Source organism: Neoarius graeffei, chromosome 18 (genome assembly GCF_027579695.1).
Source record: "Neoarius graeffei isolate fNeoGra1 chromosome 18, fNeoGra1.pri, whole genome shotgun sequence".
Taxonomy (NCBI): domain Eukaryota; kingdom Metazoa; phylum Chordata; class Actinopteri; order Siluriformes; family Ariidae; genus Neoarius; species Neoarius graeffei.
In genome coordinates this window covers 38329734-38354073 of record NC_083586.1, presented here as the reverse complement: position 1 = coordinate 38354073, position 24340 = coordinate 38329734, and the positions used below count along the sequence as shown (strand labels likewise).

At 42.6% G+C, this 24340-nt stretch overlaps 1 protein-coding gene across 1 annotated transcript in view; it reads left to right on the top strand.

Annotated features, from left to right (window-relative positions):
- pdcd11 (programmed cell death 11) overlaps window positions 1–24340 on the top strand; it is a 96810-nt gene that overhangs the window by 34199 nt on the left and 38271 nt on the right. The window contains exons 17-23 of the mRNA XM_060898788.1: window positions 503–716; window positions 10684–10836; window positions 10935–11047; window positions 17081–17574; window positions 17672–17734; window positions 17815–17911; window positions 18030–18119. Coding sequence (XP_060754771.1) covers window positions 503–716; window positions 10684–10836; window positions 10935–11047; window positions 17081–17574; window positions 17672–17734; window positions 17815–17911; window positions 18030–18119 — 1224 coding nt within the window. The remainder of the gene's footprint in view (window positions 1–502; window positions 717–10683; window positions 10837–10934; window positions 11048–17080; window positions 17575–17671; window positions 17735–17814; window positions 17912–18029; window positions 18120–24340) is intronic.

The window sequence follows — 24340 nt, the reverse complement described above, 5'->3', positions numbered from 1 at the left end:
TGTGGGGTAGTAGTCTTTAAAAAGACTGTTTGGGTTTTGCGCTGTATCGATGGATTGATGATAGTAGACTAGCGAGAGTCGGCACGAGTTAACTCGGCAAGAAACCAGACTAGTGTGTGTGTGTGGCAAGCACTCACACGGTGGCCACGGTATGCAGACTCACTCACGTGACGTTGCGTCATGTTCGCGTCACGGGCTTAAAATAACCTACACACAAGATTTTATGATAGCTTGATGATAGATTTTATAATAGTATTGATTTGTATGTAATAGTCCAATGTCCTGCGTTTTGACATGGGTAAATGTGTTGCATCTGCTTAGCTACTATAGCCTGTTAGCCCCAGATTTTTTTTTTCCTCCATACATGAAGCCTACTCGCGACCCCCCCCTGGAGTACCTCCACGCCCCACCAGGGGGGCGCGCCCCCCCGGTTGAGAACCACTGACGTAGAGTATTGCCTGTTTTAGTTATCAGTGATGTATTATTGTAATCTGCCTTCTAGGCCATGAGTGACAAGTTCATCACAGACACTGCAGAAGTGTTTGAGTTAGGACAGACCGTGCTGGCCAAGGTGACCAACTTGGATGAGGTGAAGTGCCGGTTCTTGATCAGCCTGAAGGTGTCAGACGTGAGCTGGGCAGAGAGCGATGTTCAGGCCAGACTGATCCAGGGTCAGCGTGAAAGGATATCCGTCTACAAGGCAATGACTTTGAGAGGTAAGAGATAAGTAAAAGGATGTGAATGAATGTAAATGAATAATACAGCAATAGATGACATTCAGTTTGTATGTCTTGTCAGATCCCAACCTCTAGCTATCTTCTAGAGGATGATGTATGCAGGATTTGCAAATAACGATAATTCGTCTCATTCACACAAAGCACCCAGCCCATATCAACCCCCCCCAGCTACACTGCTTACCGGTACTGTCTCGGATAAAATTCAAAATACCGCTTCTCACCTTCAAAGCTCTACATAACCTGGCTCACTTTTACCTCAGTGAACTCCTGACTCCCTGTTCTCCCAGATCCTCTTCCTGTAACTAACTTACTGTCCCATGTACCAGACTATCCACCCTGGGAGGCAGGACCTTCAGGGCCATGGCCCCCAAGCTCGGAATTCTCTCCCTCAATCTCTCCATGACTGCTCTTCTTTCTCCATCTTCAAATCTGAGGTGGTGTTTACATTAGTCCATATCGTTTTCGTCGCGGATGCACTGTCCGTGCACATTAAAACGCCGGGAAACGACTCCACAGGCGGAACAATTTGAATCCGCCAGGGCCCACGTATTCAACCCAGTTCGTATCTGATCTGGTGCTGTGTAAACATTGAGGAACGAGGATACACAGTGCTGAGCTCTAGCTGACGTCGTCATTGGACAACGTCACTGTGACATCCACCTTCCTGATTCGCTGGTGTGACATCCACCTTCCTGATTCGCTGGTGTTGGTCATGCCACGTTGGTCATGTGACGCGACTGCTGAAAAACGGCGCGGACTTCACTTCCTGCTATTTGTGTGTGTACGAGAATCGTTTTAAAAACGTTAATCTGATGATCCGCTGATTCGAAATAATGTAAACAGGGCCTGATTTAGGGCCCAGTCCCACAACTAATACCTATAATGCCGCTTTTCCACTACAAACGGGGCTGAGCCGTGCGGTGCTGAGTTGGGCTGAGTCGAGCTGAGTGGGGCTGTTGGAGCTGCATTTCGACTACAACCGCGCTGAACCGTGCTGGCTGGAAGTGGGTGGACACATTGGGTGGAGTTAGCGAAAGTGGGTGGACGTCACGTGATGTCATTAGGCGGCGCAAACAGTGACATCAGTGATCTTTTAAGCGGTAGTCTCACAACCCGGATAGTAAACAATAAATGTGGAGGACATGGAGTCGTTAGTGTTGCTGGTCTTGGTGCTGTGGCTTGTTGTCACCGACAACGCCAACAGATACTGGCAAGAGCGTATAGATGAGGCGAGGCGCATAAGGCTTCAGAAATTCTCGTAATTCGTAATTATTCTTCTTCCGGGTTTGCGGTGTTTACAGATCCCAGCGTGCTCGCGGGGCGTGTGTGGGCATGTGAGGACACTCCTCCTCACCAATCAGTGCACAGGGGAGTGTCTCCTCACGCCCCTAGCCCCACTCGGCTCGGTTTGGCTCGCTTCAGCCCCACTCCAAAACGGTGCGAGTTTTGGGTGCTAAGCAGGGCTGAAGCGAGCTGAGTCGTGCTGCTCTGAGATAGTCGAAACGCGAGCCGTGTCGGGCTGAAGCGAGCTGAAAAAGGGTAGTGGAAAAGGGCCATAACTACAGCTAAGACTATACCTCTGCCTGAATTTAGTTCCAGTCTGGAGCGGTCACACCATCTATATAATCCCGACTGTATTATCACTTGGTCTTGCCACTCGGGTAAATAAATGCATGCATTTTAGGAATAATCATGGAAGTTTTTTCCAAGTAGTAGCACATTATTCCGGGCCGTACTGTACAGCTTGGACTTCAAACCAACCCATGTACATACTCCAGTGGTTGATAAAATACAGATTGGTCATGGATTATGGAAATATAATAATAAAGGATACAAAATACGGAGTGGTTACGGATTTTAATCCGGATGCATCACGGATGGTAATAATTTACGGATTGGTCACGGACGTTTCAGTATATTACAGATTGATTTACCGATTTCATATGGGTGATGCGTCACGGATAAAAAATTAAGAAGTCTAAAACAATCAAATGTTTGGACTGCTGAAGTTCATAATTTAAAATATATTATCTGCATTTATGTTTATTAATTTGCTTTTTTTTGGGCTTTTTTCACCTTTATTGGATAGGACAGTGTAGAGACAGGAAATGAGCGGGAGAGAGAGACGGGGAGGGATCGGGAAATGACCTCGGGTCGGAATCGAACCTGGGTCCCCGGATTTATGGTATGGCGCCTTAGTCGACTGAGCCACGGCGCCCCCGTTTATTAATTTACTATTGATATTTCACGGAAAATCACACATCCGTGAATAAAAGACCCATGCTTTGTATTATGTATTTTATTTTGCGTGAATCCGTATTCCGTGACTTCATAATACAACAAGGATGTACAAAGATGCCCGGGGAAAAATAGCACATGCTCAGACAACGTCACGTAAACAATTACCTGTTTGGTCACATGTTTTATCGGATCAGGTCCAGGCCTGGAAAAATCGCTCCAGAAGCAATCTCGCCGATACGGATAAACCCAGGCCTGGGCTAAAGGTATCGTTATCGGTCTGGTGTGACCAACAACCACATACACTGCAGGAGGCCCATTTATTTATAGTTATCGGTATTGTGGGACCGGGCTTTTAAAGACTTTTTTTCTTTTCCATGAATACTTCTTTTCCTCCTCTGTTTAGTGTAGAAATAATTTTTTGTTTTTCTCTCCCTGTAAAGTGACCTTGGGTCTGTGAAAGGCGCACTATAAATTAAACTTATTATAATTATTATTATGAATTCCAAAATAGGTTAGTTTTTGAATTAATTTTTTTTAAATCTGTGCTTTCATTTGTTGAAAATATGTCCATTATTTAATGCAGAACCTGAATTTAGTAAGGGTTGTTTTAGAATCAGGGTACGCAAGCTAAAAATCACATTTAACGCTTATCTTCAATATCAAAAGGCTTGACTAAATAAGCTTGGTTGTTATTGTAGCCCTGTGATGGCTCTATTTACCATGCAAAAAAAAATTTGGTAATAACATTATTTTTGGTGAATGTATGGCAATATATGTCATATTTAGCAAAATTACTCGTGTCATTTAGAAAAAGTGCTTTTTTGACCACAGGTAGCTCCAAAAGGGATGCACTTACATCATTCTTTATACCATAAAACAAATATTTGGTTCCATATCATTGGAAACATAGTTAAGTTTTAATGTTGAATGCCAGTAAGTTTTCAGACTATTTTGATCAAATTAGTATGTAATTGTGTCAAAAAAAAGTCCTCTCCGAGACAGCTAATTTTTCAATATAAAACATATCTAAAATGATTATTTTCATCCTAAAATGTGGTCAAGATATCGGGACATAAATATTAGAGACAACTAACACAAAGCTTACAGCCTTATATTTAAAAGCACTATGGAACACGGGCGATTGCTCTAAGACAACGAGGGAGGCTCAGCTTCCTCTAAAAATGACGAACAGCGTGTAGGATGAATTGCGCTAGGCTTATGTTATAGCCGACCTTATAACATTGCTATTTCAGATCCAGAATCATAGAAATATATGTGCTCAACCCAACTACAGTGCGAAATCATTCCCTTATAACTTTCCCCAGTTCGCCTAATGTGTGCTTGAGTTTTTCCCCCTCGTGACAGCGTGATGCAGCCCAGCCTCAGTGGATTGGGAGCTCTGTGCTTGTCAATCTCAAAATGCAAGACGGTTATTGGACAAATACTGCGAAAACGCCCACCCACGGACTCCGAGCCTCACATGGGAGGGACCTGGCAGTTTCCGTGAGGAGACTGGTGATTGGTGAAAGCGGCCGGATATTTTCTTTGATTGACAGCTCGTTTCAACTATAGACAGGCAGCGGTACAGTGTTGCCAGATTGGGCGGTTTTAGGTGCTTTTTGGCGGGTTTTGAACATATTTTGGGCTGGATAACGTCAGCAGTATCTGGCAACATCAGTTCAGTCCCATTCGGATTCGCAAGTGGTGTGGTGTATTGTAAGAGATCGGCTTACATTTTGATTTCATTCATTGCATACGGTTTCTACCAGCTTTTTTAGTTTGTATATATTTTCATTGTAAATAAAGTGTAAATATAGTGTTGTCAAGTTTGCTATCTTAGTTCCAGAAATTTCGTTTATTTGAGTGACTGAACTTGAACTTGAGGGGGCTAGTCAGCTAGCAAGAAAGCTGCGCACGGATGCCAAGCATTGCTGATTTAATTTTGGCGAAGCCATTTGCCAGTCTTCCTTTCGAGGAAAAAATTAAAGAGCAGGGTAGACCAACGCCTCAAATTGACTTGGTGAAAAAGGTAGGGAATAATACTCGTTCCTTTCAGCTCTCCTGGTACGAGAAAGTGAATTGGCTAACAGCAAGTGACCCACATCAACAACAGTAAATAGGCTACTTTAGTAATATGTCATGGATGGACCAAAAATATAGAATCTATTTAAAATGTTTATGCTGAGTATATTATATTGGAATATATATTTTTCTGGATATAAATTAAACACAGCTACAATTTGGAAAACATTTTTAAATAAAAACACAGCCGAGGTCAATTTTTAAACAACATGCCACAATTTTAAAATATAAAATGTTAAAATATACCCCCCCCCAACACCACCATCATGTATATTGGACAGTAGGCTAATGGGCCAAAAGAACCTGTTATTTCACAGTTTGTGACCCTGCCAACAATCAGCCAGATCAGAGGCAAGATGGGCAAAACTGATGTGTTTTTTCTTTTAAGATCTGGAAATATCGTAACCGACCAGCCCCCCCTGTTTGAAAGACTACCAGCCGCCACTGCTATGGAAGTAGTGGATTCTGAATTGTCAAAAAAAAAATGTCCTCTCCGAGAATCACTTCATTTGTTTCTCCCAGCCTTGCTTAAAGTTACACTTAATCTTCTTTATCTTATAGCAGATTACACAAAACTACCATACACATGTCAAATTACCTGAAATCTGTTCTTTAACTTGTCCTTCACTTAAAAACTGGTACAAGAACCAGTTTGAATCAATTTGAATTTTGGACCCCTGTGACACAAACTTTGTACCCTGATTGTAAAACAACCCGTAAGTGTGTAGTTCGTCTTTATTAATGGATAGAGCCATATGAAAGGAAAAGCAAATACACAGTATAAAGTCCTTTCACGTCAAAGCCATGGGCGGTCATGACAGTATTTGAGTGCATCTCTATAGCACACCTTAAAGCCTGAGAAATCGACTTAAGAGTCTACAGCTTATCAACAGCTGAGAGTAGATCTGACCAAGATTTGGCGTAGTGGTTCGTGTCCCCACCTCTCGACTGGGAGATTGAGTTCTACTCGCAGTCGGATCATACCAAAGACCATCATAAAAATGGTACCTGCTGCCATCTGGCAAGGCATGCTGCAGTACAGATGTGAGTAGGGAGTCAAACTTTCATGGTTACCAGAGGACCAACCCCTCCTGTAACCCTAGCTATATAATAGGCGAGAGGCCAAGGGCTACTGAAACGGAGTTCGGCGCCACACCCATGTGCGTCAAAGAGCTGGGTCGTACTGGGACAGGAGATTGCCTGGGAAAAAAAGATTCTGGTGTAGGAGGGAATTTGACTTTTTCTTTTTGAGATTTGAAATTAAAGTGTAACTGAAATCAAAGTTCATGTTACTGAGTAATATGTATCTGTTTTGGTAAAATAATGTGGCACAAACCTTTTGGGAGATGTTCTCATTTTATTTTGTATTTGGTCACTTTCAGGGAAAAATATAAAAATTTTGTCATGTAGGATATCGTTCTGATTAAAGCCGACAGTCATGGGTGAAGTCGGCAGTAAGAAATCCTATGATGGAATATGTCTGTGAAGGTTCTCGGTCATCCAGGTCATAGTAAACCGTAGGCGCTAAAGAAGGCAACTGGACTTGCTTGAAATTCTTGAAGACGTTTCACCTCTCATCCGAAAGGCTTCTTCAGTTCCGTCTGACTAGTGAGGAGTTCCAGGTATTTATCCTCTAGTGGACCAAAATCAACCCTAAGGAGAGTTGTTGAGGTCACATGGGTCGTTGAGTCATCCTGTAGGTGTAGGTCACTGGGGGCTGAGTGTGAACGGTGTTAGCAGCCTACGCTACATCCACACGACAACGGCAACGAGATGTTATTTAAAAATATATCGCGTCCAAATGGGCAACAATCAGTAAAATATCAGGTCCATATGGCAACGCAACGCTTGCGGAAAACGATGCAATACACATGCCACACCTCTAGGGGCGCTGTAAGACGGGCCCTTCGGAGACACCAGAACAATAGAAGAAGTAAGGACGCATGCGCATAAACTATTATGCGCGAGACTTCATATTAGCCACAAAGTCAGAAAAATCTGTTCGTAAAATTACATTATAATGACCAAATACAATGAAAAGTATTTTTCCAGTCTCACCTGTGAAAGGTAATCCCATGTGATCTCGTTTGGACGGCAAACCTGTTGGTACAGTTAAACGCAGCCTATCTTTATTCTCTGCTTTGACCTTTCCAATATGGCGGCGAGGATGACGTATGATTCTACGCGGAAGGCGGCGTCTTTAATGGTCCGGAATAAATTGAATGATACACGTTGATGGAATAATTTGTTGTTTGTCACCTGTGAAAGGTAATCCCATGTGATCTCGTTTGGACAGTAAACCTGTTGGTACAGTTAAACGCAGCTAATCTTTATTCTCCGCTTTGACCTTTCCAATATGGCGGCGAGGATGCCCTATGATTCTACGCGGAAGGCGGCGTCTTTAATTGTCCGGAATAAATTGAATGCTACACGTTGATGGATTAATTTGCTCTTCTACGCCCTTTTTGAGGAATGTATTGTCGGACTTAAACCAACATCTGAAGAGGTGAGATCGCTCCTTTTTTTCCCTATTTTTGCTGGCGGGATTGACTCTGCCCTACGGGCTATTCTCTCTCTCTCTCTCTCTCTCTCTCTCTCTCACTTTGCACCATTACACAATAAATATTCAAAGTGAAAATATTTTGTAAGCGCGTTTCATGAACCAAGTTATAGGATTTGTTGACAAATCGCATCGCAATGAGAAGATCATTGGCACTACTGGTGTTAAGAATCAGACCATTTCATAAATGAATATTTTGCTGTAGAGCTGCAGTGTTTGTACAATTGCATGTTTTTGCTTCACTATTACTGTCACTATTCTGCTTCTTGCGTTACTACTGTGAACTAACACTGAACATAATAATAATAATAATAATAATAATAATAATATCCAAGCTCGTGTTTCACTCTCACTAGTGCTCTGTAAGGCTTTTTCCTGGTGATATTCGTTACACTTCTACCCGGCGTGAAGCACTCACAGTCATGTGGTTGTGACATCATCGTAAACAAATCCGTTCTACTCATCCAGACGACTTCACAACGGCAACGTTGCCAGATCTTTCCACTCTGGAACCCGTTCTCAAAAAGATTGCGCTTTGGGCACCCAAAACGCCGGTGCCGTGTGGACGCCAGGCCTAAACGATAAGCAATTGTATTGGAGTCACCTGAATCCGTTGCCGTGTGGACAGGGCCACAGAGTCACAGTCAGTGCGTTTACATGCACATAGAGAGAATCGAATTTCTGCCGTTGCTCGACTGAAATCGAAGTTCAAAATGCCATGTATACACCTTAATTCGGCTGAAATTGAACCGAACTTGATTTCTCGGAATCGAGCTACACGACCTAGATTATGCGATTTCTGCCGAGCTACTTAGTGCATGTATACCCTATCGAGCTACGTAGTCGAGCTACTTACTTCAGCACTGCCCCTTCCGGAAGTGACGAGTGATGAGACCACAAGCGGGAAACACAACAGTCTCGGTCGGCATGACAACGAATCATGACAATGGCATGAATCTTTTCTTTTTGTGGCATTGTTTGCACTGTTAAAATTTAGTTCACTTACTGTATCACCAAATACATCTGTACAGCTGTTGCATAGCTGTGAATTGTGTACATAAACAAGTCATTGTATTGTGTGTGTGTGTGTGTGTGTGTGTGTGTGTGTGTGTGTGTATGTGTATATATATATATATATATATATATATATATATATATATATATATATATATGTATGTATGTATGTCCAACATCTGACGAATGTCAATAAAAACAAAACAATTGAACTTTTTGTGTGTTTATTAAGACACAAGTTAAATTGTAAGCAAAAAATGGACTTTAGAAAAATATACAATTGTGCAAAATAAGTTGTCTTACAAAACAGTGGTCTGCGCAGGACAGTTTGTAGCCATACAGTCTGTTAGAGCAAGCCTAACAGCTTGAGCACGGAACTTGTGAACACAGAACTGCCAGTGTTGCCAGATTGGGCGGTTTTAAGTGCAGTTTGGCGGATTTGAACATGTTTTGGGCTGGAAAACGTCAGCAGTATCTGGAAACACCGCGCTTTGTTTATACTCTTGAATAGCTCTCCTTGATGACGACAACCGGAAGTGTACCAACACGATGGGGCGTGTAGCGCCACGTGTGGCTCGGGTGCACATGTACCTCACACAATAGCTCGATTAACTTGTGTGCATGTAGGATTGGATTTCTCTGGCACCCCTGCTGGGACCCTTAGCTCGATTACCGACAGTAGCTCGATTTGGATGTGCATGTAAACGCACCGAGTGTTTTCCACACATCGCCATCTTGGTGCGACGCAGTTCCATAGTTGTGCTAATTAGTTAAAGCTCCTTGCATTCGGCTGTTTCCATAGGGCCATACTGTTTACCTCAAGAGGGAGGAAAACGGTCCCAAAATGGAGAAAAGCGACCCTCGGCACATCAAAATGATCACGTCTCGTTTGCGTGATATTGTTCTTGTGAAACATAGAAAAATGCCAAGGACAGTAAAAAAAATTTCAGATGACTTTGTAGTCAGTACCTTTTGACTTTTGATGAGGCACCTGTTAATTGAAAAGCATTCCAGGTGACTACCTCATGAAGCTGGCTAAAGTGCATATCATGGGTAAATTCAGGAGCAAGATTAATGTAATTCTCCTATTTTATATTAAACTTTGGTCAAATATCTGTCACATGTTGCATTTTGTGCAATTTTTTTTACCTTGCGCAATACCAGAAAAATTCAGTTGAAATCAAGCCATTTGAGGCGAATTGGTCCGCCTCTGAAAAAACTCGGCATTTGGATTTCCCGGCAAACACTGATTTTGGTGACGTCGCGTGCGGGACGCCTCCCTCTGAATCCTATGTCAGCGCTGGTTTGTTTATGAGAAAACGACCTGGTGGTTTTCTGCAAATTTCTTCAACGTTATCGCGTAATTATTAAAATGGTTAACAGATGTATCGTAGGAGGGTGTAGCAACACCAATCTTGATGGGATTAGTACTCATCGTTTCCCAAAAGACCGGACAATGAGAGAGAAATGGGAGCGCTTGGTCTACACAGGCTGTGCACTGAAACCGTGCAAAGCTCGCGCAGCCTGCTGGCGCTTCCGCAGGTAACGTCACGAATCTGGCTCCAGACTCCCTCGGGATTTTTCCAGACACATTTTGTTATTTTATTTTTTTCTGCTGTAGACAGATGGCCTTGTGCAAAATTACCCTTCTGGATGAGTGTGTAAAGGGACGTACTTTCATATAAAAAACCCGAAATTGGTCCAGAATATGCACTTTAAGATAATGCCAATAGTGTGTAAAGTGTCAAGGTCAACGCTGGCTAATTTTGAAGAATCTAAAATATGAATTTTTTTTTTTTTAAACTTTGTTTACTACATAATTCCATATCGATTCCATGTGTTCTTTCATAGTTGTGATGTCTTCAGTATTGTTCTACAATGTAGAAAATGGTCAAAATACAGAAAAACCTTTGAATGAGTAGGGGTGTACAAACTTTTGACTGATGCTGTCGGTATTCAGGGTCTTCAGAGCATGTTTTGTCTTTTTTTTTTTTTTTTCTCAAAAGTTTTGCCTTGATGTATATTTTATTGCTCTCGTTCCCCCTCTAGGTGGCTCAGACGTGCTGCAGCAACTCTCCTCTGTGTCACTTGGGGATAAATTGAAGATGACGGTGGAAATGACTAGAGAAGACGGCTCAGTCGTCCTGACCTCAGATCAACTCAGCCATGCCACAGTGCTGGCCTCCAAGTACCACATCACAGGTCGATCCATTAAGCTACTACACCCTGCACACATTCACTGTGGCCTGAAACATTTCACTAACCATTCAGTTGTGGATTATTGGACTGTTTGTTTATAGATGTGAACACAACTCCAGGCAGTAAGGCCTCTGCCGTGGTGCTTCACGTTGACTTTGTGACCTCTGAGGTTCACGTGTCCCTCCTGCCAAAACTCAGGGTGACGAAGAAAAAGGTGAGTAGAAACAGCCACAGATGTTGGTCTCGTTAATTAGTTAAACTAGTGTTGCCAGGCAAAACAAACCTCACCCGGCAGCACTTATTTTATACCGATGTGTTGATAATGGTAATATTTCTCAATCATCAGCTGTCCGGTTATAGTCCTATGAAAATCCATGACTTCGAGTTTGACATTTCAAGGTCAAAGGTCATGGCGGCAACCGAAAGCCCATATGGGTGGCCTTATATGTTGATAATGGTAAACATCTGGCTATCGTGAACCATTTTAAAGTTGCAGCCCTCTGAAAATCCGTGACCTTGAGTTTGACCTTTCAAGATCACTCAAGGTCATGGTGCTAAATGAAAGGCAATGGGAGTTCCCATATGCTCATAATAGTAAACATCGGTCTATTGGCAACCGTTTTTAAGTTATAACGGAAAATGTTATTTTGACCAGAAGGTTGACCTTTCTGGTGACCTTGACCCAATTACCCCCAAAATTTAATCAGGTAATCTACAAACCATTGCACACCTACCCTGAAAATTTCAATCTGTGAAACCGTCTAGATGCTAGATTGTTAACAGACAGACACACAAACAAACCGCACTGATTACAATACCTCGCCCCGCGTACTCCATCGCAGGCGGGGTAATGACAGATTTAATTCTAGGTACATTTTGTAACTGGTGTTGGTAGCACATCTGAATGCTCAGACTAAATTGTATGTTGTTGTTTCGTAGTACTTTGATTACTGTTGTTACTAGCTGTAATCAAGACCACCTAAACCAAGACCAAAAGTTTGAGATCAAGACCAAAGCAGGGCGAGACTGAGGCTACATCCACACGACAACGGCAACGAGATTTAAAAAAAAAAAAATATCGCGTCCACATGGGCAACAGATCAGTAAAATATCAGGTCCATATGGCAACGCAACACTTGCTGAAAACGATGCAATACACATGCCACACCTCTAGGGGCGCTGTAAGACGGTCCCATCAGAGACACCAGAACAATAGAAGAAGTAAGGATGCATGCGCATAAACTATTATGCGCGAGACTTCATATTAGCCACAAAGTCAGAAAAATCTGTTCGTAAAATTACGTTATAATGACCAAATACAATGAAAAGTATTTTTCCAGTCTCACCTGTGAAAGGTAATCCCATGTGATCTCGTTTGGATGCCAAACCTGTTGGTACAGTTAAACGCAGCACATGAATGAGGCATCTTTATTCTCCGCTTTGACCCATCCAATATGGCGGCGAGGATGACGTATGATTCTATGCGGAAAGCAGCGTCTTTAATGGTCCGGAATAAATTGAATGCTACACGTTGATGGATTAATTTGTTCTTCTACGCCCTTTTTGAGGAATGCATTGTAGGACTTAAACCAACATCTGAAGAGGTGAGATCGCTCCTTTTTTTCCCTATTTTTGCTGGCGGGATTGACTCTGCCCTAAGGGCTATTTTCTCTCTCTCTCTCTCTCTCTCTCTCTCTCTCTCTCTCTCTGTCTCACTTTGCACTATTACACAATAAATATTCACAGTGAAAATATTTTGTAAGTGCGTTTCATGAACCAAGTTATAGGATTTGTTGACAACTCGCATCGAGTTCGTTACACTTCTACCCGGCGTGAAGCACGTGGTTGTGACATCATCGTAAACAAATCCGTTTTACTCATCCAGACGACTTCGCAACGGCGCCGTTGCCAGATCTTTCCACTCTGGAACCCGTTCTCAAAAGATTTCGTTTTGGGGCACCCAAAACGCCGGTGCTGTGTGGACGCCAGGCCGAAACGCTAAACAATTTTATCAGATTCACCTGAATCCGTTGCCGTGTGGACAGGGCCTGAGTCAAGACCAGACCGGTGGGTGTGAAGGGGTTGGGGGGAGGGGTGACAGCTGTTAACAGTAACGAACATTTTGAATTGGCAGCGAGTCATGTTATTGGTTGCGTTTGAAGCCGGAAGTTTTACATCCAGTCGCAGTAACGATGGTCACAGATAAATCAGACAATGCACAGGGAATTTGATGAAATCCCTACAGCTGTGGTCTTGGCTAGTCTTGAAATAAAATCTCAAGTCCTCTATTTCTGAGACCGAGATGAGACCGAATAAAAATACAATCGATTCTGAGACGAGACTGAGACCTTCAGAAAGCAGTCTTGAGACCTGACTCAAATACTACATTAGTTACTGCTCTTAAAGCAGCAGTGTGTCGTTTTTAATTAATTTACTTATTTATTTTTTAAATATAAAGAGGTTTCTGCTGTATTGATAACTTTGTGTTACTCTCATCCCCTGTGTTGAACCTACATGTGCCTTGACCCTTAGCTTTTAAGACTTGGTGGGTAACTCAGCAGCTGTTTAGCCTGGAGTGTTGGTGATTTCTGGACCAGAAAAATATCAACAAAGGTTTGAAATGGGGGGGTAAAAAAAAAAAAAACCTAGTGAGATCTATTGTATGGCAGTTTCGCAGATCAGTTTTTATGCCTCCGCCACCTTAAGGTGCAGGAGGCATTATGTTTTTGGGTTGTCCGTCCGTCCGTCCGTCCCGAAACCTTGTGAACGCGATATCTCAAAGGCTAATGAAAGGAATTTCACCAAACTTTCACCATTTGTGCGCTTTGGGACAAACATGAACTGATTAGATTTTGAGATCAAAAGGTCTAAGGCCAAGGTTACTGAGAGGTCAAATGTCTGTCCGAAAACCTCGTGAACACAATATCTCCAAGGCAAATGAAAGGAATTTCACCAAACTTTCATCATTTCTGCACTTTGGGACAAACATGAACTGATTAGATTTTGAGGTTAAAAGGTCACAGGTCAAGATTACTGTGAGGTCAAATGTCCATCCCTAAATCACAACTTAACAAGGCGTGTAGTCTACCAGGCGGAGGCATCCCCATCGACGCCGTTGGCATCGAGTTCTATCTGGTTTAAGGTAGCTTTAAATGTAGCTGCTTGTTCCAGGTCTAGAAATACTGTTTAAAAATTACAAACAGCATCTTTAATAGGTATATGATTGATTGCTTTGTATTTTGTCTCACTCATAACTTGGTTTGAAGCTAAGAAGTAAATACGTATCCAGATTTTGGGATTTATGAAGACGGGTAGAAGAGTTTCATTTTAATCTAATTTAGTGTAATGTTCGGTTCTATGTTCTTGTTAATAATATTGAAGCTGTGCCTGTGAGAGCAGGAAAGCAGGAAGTAGTAGAGGCAGAGGCTTTGCTGCAATTTTCCCAGGAAAGTGTACACCCTGGGGTATTAGTTTAGGTGCTTGAGCGCAGGTAGATTTTCCTTCTCTGTTGACTTTTCTTCTAGCTCTGGATTCATTAATGCCCCTTTTCCACCAAAGCAGTTCCAGGGCTGGTTCGGGGCCAGTGCTTAGTTTGGAACCGGGTTTTCTGTTTCCGGGCAATTCCATGTAAATGTCAACCTCACCATGCAAAAATAAAGCAACATGTAATTCATCAAAACCACTCCCAGAGATATCACCTAGGCCTGTATTTTACAGATGTGAATAAGTTGAACCAATTTGTCACAAGAATCGTTCCCTTCGCCTTAATATGTCAGTCTTTCTTTCTTATAATGTAAAACCCAAGCTAAAATCAACTTTGATCATGTACAATTCTATATTATTGCCACAAGCCACAGAAATGTATGCTAAAATCCACAAAACAGCAAAACAATAGCCATCCTAAATATTATTTAAGAACTTTGATAGTTTTAGCTGATATTTAGAGAGTTTTTCAAAGGGTTATGGTGGTTAAATTGCTGATTTTCTAAACATATGCCATGTCTATTTCAGACGCGTCACATCCGTAACGGAATTTCGTCACATCCATAACGCTGACTTTTCCTTCCGAAACTCTGCATGAAATACAAAATATTTTAAACAAAGATTTTTTAATATTCACCTTGGACCCCTCTATCAAACGGATATCTCCATTTCGACATTAGGTTTACAATTTCAGAGTTTGATAAAAATGTACAGTCACCCAAGAAAAGTGATACTTTTTCTGTCACATCCATAACGCATCTTTTATTGGCATTTTCTGGCATGCCCTAGATGTACTATAGGATTTGTTCTTGTTCTGTCACTTCTCCAGTATGGTACAGCCTTAAAATATGCAACACCTGTTTAAATACTGGGAGACAATAAAACATGCACTGGGTCATTTGTTGGCATTTTGAGTTCAAGTGTCACGTCCATAACGCTGGAATTGCTCTTCCACTGACAAAGAACTGGCTCTGGGACCAGAAAAACCAGTTCCAGGCTAGCACCAACTCTTTGCTGGGCCAGAGGAAAGAACCGCTTACGTCAGCGGGGGGGCGGAGTTGTTAAGACCAACAACAATAACAAGACCGTAAAAGGTCGCCGTTTTTAAATAAGCGACGAGATATCATGGATGCAGTAAAGCAGCAGTCATCCATTATTGTTGTTGCTGATGCTGCTGCTTCTTCTTCTCCGTGTTGTTGTTGCTTCGATGTTTGCGCCAAGGTTTATGCAAACGCAGCGACGTAACTGACGTATACAGCGACGTAATGACATGGCTCCCCTTAGCACCCCAAGCTATGGAAAAGCAAACTGGTTCTCAGCTGGCTTGCAAGTTGAACGAGTTGTGAACCAGCACCAGCACTGGCCCTGATTTGGTGGAAAAGGGGTATAAGACGTACAGTGGGGAAAATAAGTATTTGATACACTGCCGAATTTGCAAGTTTTCCCACTTAAGAATGGAGAGGTCTGTAAATTTTATCGTAGGTACACTTCAACTGTGAGAGACAGAATCTTAAAAAAAAAAAAAAATCCAGAAAATCACATTATATGATTTTTAAATAATTAATTTGCATTTTATTGCATGAAATGGGTATTTGATACAAGAGAAAAACAGAACTTAATATTTGGTACAGAAACCTTTGTTTACAATTACAGAGGTCAGATGTTTCCTGTAGTTCTTGACCAGGTTTGCACACACTGCAGCAGGGATTTTGGCCCTCTCCTCCATACAGATCTTCCAGGTTTCGGAGCTGTTGCTGGGCAACATGGAGTTTCAGCTCCCTCCAAAGATTTTCTATTGGGTTCAGGTCTGGAGACTGGCTAGGCCACTCCAGAACCTTGAAATGCTTCTTACGGAGCCACTCCTTAGTTGCCCTGGCTGTGTGTTTCGGGTCATTGTCATGCTGGAAGACCCAGCCACGACCCATCTTCAATGCTCTTACTGAGGGAAGGAGGTTGTTGCCCAAAATCTCATGATACATGGCCCCATCCATCCTCCCCTCAATACGGTGCAGTCGTCCTGTCCCCTTTGCAGAAAAGCACCCCCAGAGTATGATGTTTCCACCCCCATGCTTCACGGTTGGGATCGTGTTCTTGGGGTTGTACTCCTTCTTCCTCCAAACACGGTGAGTGGAGTTTATACCAGAAGGCTCTATTTTGGTCTCATCTGACCACATGACCTTCTCCCATGCCTCCTCTGGATCATCCAGATGGTCATTGACAAACTTCAGATGGGCCTGGACATGTGCTGGCTTGAGCAGGGGGACCTTGCACGCGCTGCAGGATTTTAATCCATGACAGCGTAGTGTGTTACTAATGGTAATCTTTGAGACAGTGGTCCCAGCTCTCTTCAAGTCATTGACCAGGTCCTTCTGTGTAGTTCTGGGCTGATCCCTCACCTCTCTCATGATCATTGATGCCCCACGAGGCGAGATCTTGCACGGAGCCCCAGACCAAGGGAGATTGACAGTCATCTTGAGTTTCTTCCATTTTCTAATAATTGCACCAACAGTTGTTGTTGCCTTCTCACCAAGCTGCTTGCCATCCTGTAGCCCATCCCATGTTTTTTTTTTTTTTTTTTTTTTTTTAGATTTTGTCTCTCACAGTTGAAGTGTGCCTACGATAAAAATTACAGACCTCTCCATTCTTTGTAAGTGGGGAAAACTTGCAAAATTGGCAGTGTATCAAATACTTATTTTCCCCACTGTATACACTACATATAAAGTACAGTATATTTTTAAATTGTATTCCGTTTTCATTTCTGCAGTTACAGAAAAACTCCCAGCACACCGCAACAGTTCAGTTCATGGACAAAGACTTTGCCGTAATATCATTGGGCAACACCGGTCACCTGACTGTGATTTCCACAACCAGCCACCTCAACGAAATGTTCCATTTTGAATCCGAAAAGTTGTCCGTGGGTCATAATCTAACCGTGACCATAACGGAGCCAAGCAGTGAAGATCTGGGTGGACGAGCTCTCGTAGATTATCAGCTCTCGGCTAAAAAAAGCAAATCCAGCATGCCCCAGAACAGAGCTGAAGAACACAAATATAAGATTGGGGACTTTGTGACAGCGAAGATTAAAACCATCAAACCTCTGTGTGTACTTGTGACTTTGCCGGATGGAACGATGGGAAGCGTGCACGTTTCTCAAATCCATGAATCGCCCGGAGTAGGAGGATTCCCCACGTCGGCCCTGAAGGTCGGCATGGAGGTTAAGGGAAGGGTGATCGGGGCTCGTCAGTTCCACAGCCACAGGTAAGGAGTTTTCTTCCTTTTTTTTTTTAAAATCACATCACTTTTATAATAGATCTGGTTTTGAAATAATCAGTTTAACGCCTGTTTTGCTCCACAGATTTCTGCCCATCACACATCCCAACTTCGTGTTCTCTGTGCCTGAGCTCACACTTCTACCCAGGTACAGAAAACATTTTTAGCTCAAACTTTTTTTTTTAAACCATTTTCGCTTCATTAACATTTTTTTTTTTTTTCTTTCAGTAAACTGAATGACGATGCGACTGTTGCCTCACTGGAGAACCGGCCTAAACTGGACAGCTATAAATCTGGACAGGAGATCATGTGCTTTGTATCTAAAGTAAGGAGTGTGTTTTATGTAAGAGTGCCAGCTTTTAAGCAAAAGGCAGCATCGTGGCATTTTGTCATTCTTATTTTTTAATTATTTTTTTAAATTTGTTACTTTCGCTTTCTTATAGTACCTTCCAGAGTCAAAGTGTCTTGAGGTTGCTGTGTCTCCGAACGTGTTTGGATCCGTGGAGCTGCTGGCAATGATCACCAAACCTAGAGTGAGTAAACCGGTTTTTACTAGATCAGGACTCAAGCTTTGTTGATTACAAGCTCCAGCTCACATTTACTCCTAGTTCAGTTGTTGATGGTGGGCAAGAGACATTTAACTCAGGGTTGAAACTTGGCAGCTGCACGGTCACCAGTGGCGGTTAAAAACTAACCAGGGCCACTAAAAGCTGAGGTTTGATCACCCGAAGGGCGACTACTATTTGAGAAGTATAAAGAAAAATTACAATAAAAACTAGACTGCATTTCCGCAGAGAAAATGCAAAGTGTGCTTGCTGAGCTGTAGCAGAACAGCTATCATGCTAACATGCTAAAAGCTAGCATGCCAACATGCTAATGCCAACATGTTAACAACTAGCATGCTAACAGTTAGCATACTAACATGTTAAAAGCTAGCATGTTAACATGTTAATGCTAACATGCTAATAGATAACATGTTAACAGCTAGCATTCTAACATGCTAATGATTAACATGCTATTTGTTAAAATTCTAACACTTTAAGGCTAATATGCTGACAGCTGTCATGCTAACAGGCTAACATGCTAATGGATAGTATGTTAACTTTTAGCATGCTAACACGCTGAAGGTGACGTTAACAGCTAACATGCTAACAGTTAGCATGCTAACATGCTCAGGCGAACTCGCTAACAGCAAACATGTGAACTCTGCATGCTACCATGCTAATCTTAACATTAACAGCTCTCATGATAACATGCTAATGGTGAACATGCTAACAACTCGCGAGCTAACAGCAGGCATGATATCGTAATGGGTAACATGCTAACAGCTAGCATGGTAACACGTGAATGCTTGTATGCTAATTGCTATCGTGTGTGCGTGTAAGTATTCCTAATAAAGTGGCCATTGAGTTGAAGTTGATTTACTGTCAAAGTCTCAAATGAGCAGATCCTTGCCAAATGCATCATCACCTATGAGGGAAGGGAGAAATGACTCAGTCAAGCTTCCACTGATTAGCGGCAAAATGGAGAAAAAATGGACGGATGAAAGGCAAGACAAAGAAGAGTGCGGGTCAGAATCGATATCATGTGTGTGATGGGTGATTTGGCCTGAGGTGCCGTATGAAGTTTGGTGGATGTGTGGTGAAGTGTTACTGAGCAAAACTCCATTCATTTGAATGGGGCCAAAAATCAATGGAAGCCTATGGAGGTAAAAAGAGATGCATGAAAACCAAGGAAAAGATGAGTGCAGGTCTCAGATGAGGGGATGGATCTGTGCGGGGACTTGGCCTGAGGCATCAAGTGAAGTTTCTTGAAGTTTGGTCACTTGGTTAAAAAAATTGATGGAGAGTGAAAGTTTTTCCTCCTGAAACACCATTCATTTTCAATGGGGCCAAAAATCAATGCAAGCCTATGGAGGAAAAAGGGATGAGCAAAAAGAAAGGAAAAATATGAGTGCGGGTCAGAACCGATTGCATGTATGTGTCGGGGGAGTTGGCCTGAAGTATCACATGAGGTTTGGTGCATCTGAGATGGAGTGTGTCCGAGTAGGACGATTCAATTCATGAGCCCTATTCATTCTCTATGAGGGGAAAAAAAAAAAAAAAAGAAGAATGACAAGAACAAGAGAACGGGCGCGCTGATCCAAAAGCTGTATATAAGCACACTACACCACTTCGGGCCAGACGTCTCAGAGTTGGAACGGTGTCTCTATCTCGAACGCTCTAGGAGGAGTAGTGGATCCAAAAAAACGTGTCAGAATAAGGCAGGATAAGTAAACTTAAGAAGAACAATAGTGTGCTTGCCTTTGGCTGCTGTGTGCTTGAGCAAGCACACTAATTAAATAAAATGTACCTTTCTTTGCTTTCCTTTCCTCAACTCCCAAGTTTATGAATTCTAGTAAAAGTTTAGTTCTAAAGTGCAAAATTCAAAGCCGTTCACGAGTTTTCAGGTCGCTCCATGATATCCACAACTTTCCTGAACTCTGACCTTTCCCATGATTCATCGCTGAGTCATAGCGGAAGCCTGGATCTTTTTTCCGCGCCACTGTGTTGATGTTTGTAGCTAACACTAACTGCTAGGTAGGCACAGTCAAGCCAGAAAGTCTGAACACTCCTTTCACCTTCTCCACGTTTTATAACATTACAGACTTATTCTACAATAGATTTTCATTTTTTGTCACACAATTCGACACAAAATAGCCCATAATGCCAAAGTGGAAGCAGTTTTTTAGACATTTGTGCTAATTTATTAAAAATAAAAATGTAAAATATCATATGTACACAAGTGTGCACACCCTTTGATATGACGCCCAAAAGTGAGCTGAGGTGCATTTTGTTTCCACTGATACTGTTTGAGATGTTTCTACAACTTAGTCAAGTCCATCTGTGGTAAATTCAATTGATTGGACATGACTGGGGATTGCCAACACCTGCCTATATAAGGTCCCACAGTTGATGGTGCATATCGGAGCAAACTTCAAGCCATGGGGTCAAAGGAATTATCTGCAGACCTCAGAAACAGGATTGTGTCAAGGCATTGATCTGGAGAAGGGTACAGAAAAATTGCTGCAGCTTTACAGGTCCTAAAGAGCACAGTGGCTACCATCATTCGTAAATGGAAGAAGTTTGGAACTACCAAGAATCTTCCTAGACCTGGCCGCCCAGCCAAACTGAGCGATCAGGGAAGATGGGCCTTGGCCAGGGAGGTGAGCAGGAACCCGAGGGTCACTCTGACAGAGCTCCAGCGTATCCTTGTGGAGATGGGGGAACCTTTCAGAAGATCACCCATCCAGGCAGCACTCCACAAATCAGGCCTTTATGGTAGAGTGGCCAGATGGAAGCCACTCCTTGGTAAAAGGCACATGACAGCCCGCTTGGAGTTTGCCAAAAGGCACCTAGAGGACTCTCAAACCATGAGAAACAAGATTCTCCGGTCTGATGAAACCAGAATTGAACTTTTTGGCCTGAATTCCAAGCATCACGTCTGGAGGAAACCAGGCACTGCTCATCACCTGGCTAATGCCATCCCTACAGTGAAGCATGGCGGTGGCAGCATCATGATGTGGGGATGTTTTTCAGCAGTGGAAACAGGGTGACTAGCCCTGATAGAGGGAAAGATGAATGCAGCTAAGTACATTGAGATCCTTGAAGACAACCTGCTCCACAGCGCTCCGGACCTCAGACTGGGGCGAAGGTTTACCATCCAACATGGCAATGACCCAACGCACACAGCCAAGAGAACAAAGGAGTGGCTTCAGAGAAAGTCTGTGAATGTCCTTGAGTAGCCCAGCCAGAGCCCAGACCTGAATCCAATTGAACATCTGTGGAAGGAGCTGGAAATGGCTGTGTACCGATGCTCCCCATCCAACCTGATGGAGCTTGCAAGGATATGCCAAGAGGAATGGGCAAAAATGTCCAGAAACAAGTGTGCCAAGCTCGTAGCTTCTTTCCCAAGACACCTTGAAGCTGTAATTGCTGCCAAAGGTGTATCAACCAAGTATTAGGCTAAGGGTGTGTACAGATATGTAACCTATAAATAACCTATTTTTGTCAGTAAAATAAAATTGCATATTTTCTAAAAACCTGCTTTCACTTTGTCATTATGGGCTATTTTGTGACAAAAAATGAACTCGATCTATTGTAGAATAAGTCTGTAACGTAATAAAACGTGGAGAAGGTGAAAGGGGTGTGCAGACTTTCCGGCTTGACTGTAAGATCAAATATGACTAAAAGATAGTTACACGGGTCTGATTTTCTGACGTGCCCCATCCGTCTACTGTCACGGAACGGACAGACGACATGAAGTTGTGGCCCGACGTCAGCTACGTTGACGCTGTCAGTTATTTTATTCCTAGTGAGGGCATTGATGGCGAGGAGCTAAGGAACTACAAAAGCACTGAGGTGTACAATTATCTGCACAATAATAAAATTGGCAAAATTATGTGTAAAAGAGAGGGCGAGTTTGTTTGCTCAGGCTGAGGTTGAGCCTAGCCAGAGCAAAAAAACGGAAATCCTGCAGTCATGCAGCAGCTATCATCTGGAAGGTCAGCCAGCCATGTCAGAGTAGAGTGATTTTTGTATTATTGTCTGGGTTTACTAATGTAGGTTTTTAGGAAAAAAAAAAAAATATATATATATATATATATATATATATATATATATATATATATATATATATATATATATATATATATATATTAGTACATCACATTGGACAAAAGCGTCTACCAAATACCAGAACTATAACCATAAGCACCTAGATCTAGTCTAATAGAACTCTACCAGCCTACTGTACCGTAATGTGTCTTGTATTGCTGGGTTTCACGTGACGTCACATCCACCTCATTAGTTATTCCAAACTTTAGCTGGTGGTCTACCAAAGCTCAGTTGACAAAGCGTTTGTATGGAGAAGGTGCATTGCTTGCATGAAATGCTTGAGCATGCTCGAGTTTGCAGTGATCACTTGGTGAAAGGTTTGTATCTCCCTCTCAGCTATGGCCTTAGTGTTTTTCCAAGCACTTTTCTTGCTGTGTGTCGTTATTTTACGGTACTTTTTACGAAGCGGTAAAGTCCCCAGAGGTTTCTTTGTTTCCTCCTCACAAAGGCCATATGCATGAAGGTCGCAACAAAATTCTTCCCCAGCCATACAGTTACAATGCGCCGTGATCACTTCTCCGTCTTGTTTAACTAAGATCCAGGTCTTTAAAGGGGTTTCTGATGATCTTTGTGCATGATTTAGCTGAGAGATAAGAGCCAACACAAGTGAGAATCAAGTGAACTGTTGTTTGTTTACACTTCAACTTGCAGTGCTTTGTTGTAAAGACGTGAACGAAAAGCTTAATAAAAACATACTTACTTCCACGGGCAAAAACAATCCAGGATTCATTGGGCAGTGACTTGATCCCGAGGTCCTTTACCCAGCCACGTACAAAAAAAGTTGTAAGCCTCCATACTCTTCCACGCTTTCATCTTTTTGCGGTGTAGAAGGACGTCTGCAACACCAGATAGTTCGAGATGTTGGGGAACTCGACTGAAGGGCAGTTTTTGAGATTGCATGCATGGATTAAAGTTTTCCGTCACTACGACGGATTTCCTTCAACTGGGAGCGCTAAAGGTCAATAATGAGAGTGATGCAGATCTGAGGAAAAAAAGGGGGGGTAGGCCCATAGGTCTGACACCGATGTGATTTAGAACTTCACCAAGCTGCTGTGATTGCCTGTTGTTGAACCCTTTCTTGTGCTATGTTTGAGTATATGTAAAGGAATAAGTTGTTGCGCTAGATAGGCCTAAATAAATAAATACAGCCTACGCTACTGTCTAGTCCCAGGGAGGCTCGGCGTAGGCAGTGAGCCACGGTGCTCGGCTTGAGTTTCGTTTCTATCGGCGGCTCCAGCCCGACTTTGCACGCTCGTAACTCGGCCAGGGGAGGTCCCAGCCTCTCCAAACTTGGCAGCCAGCGACCTCTGCCCTCTCCCCAACGAACCAGCGCTGCCAGGGCGGGCCAGCCCCACGCCTTGGGACACGATTCACCCCGAGGCGAGCCGCGGCGCTCCGCATCAGTTTCCTTTTAACGGCGGCTCCACTGATGAAATAATCTGGCTGTTCTACTACTGGGCAACTACTTGCCTACTACTAATACTAGGCCTATTGTTGTAGTAGTAGTAGTAGTAGTAGTAGTAATAATAATAATTGCCTATTGAAAGGCGATCAGGTGAAAAATCTAAACAGCCCTGTTGAAGCCGCAGCAAGATCTATGCTATTAAGCCTTTTGTAGGTTAAACAGGCTTCGGCAGACAATGTTCTGGAAAGGCTGTATTTTTCTTTGGTTTGATTAGCCTACGATTTAATCTTTAAACATTATGGTTTCAGCAGTTCGCTTAAACATTGGAGGCTGCAGAGTCGGGCTGTTAGATTTCCCGACACTTGTTTAAGATGCCAAACTTCATAGTAAGGAGAAAATAATTCCACAGTATTTAGTGCCTCGTCAGTCTCAAAAATTAATAGTGAAGGACCAACGCGAATTAAGTGCCAAAAAAACATCTCGTAGGCCTATATTTTACATTTTCAAAAAAGTCCGGAATTGGAAGTCGGTCAGTGGAGTGTAATGAAGTGTCTCATTCACTAAGCACAAAAGGTCGGAAAACAGTGGAGAAAACAGCTATTGCTTAAATAGGCTACTAATGTTTTACATTAGTAATTTTAATGTATGTGACAAATTCATTGATTAAATCGATAAAGAAGCCAATACTCCAAAG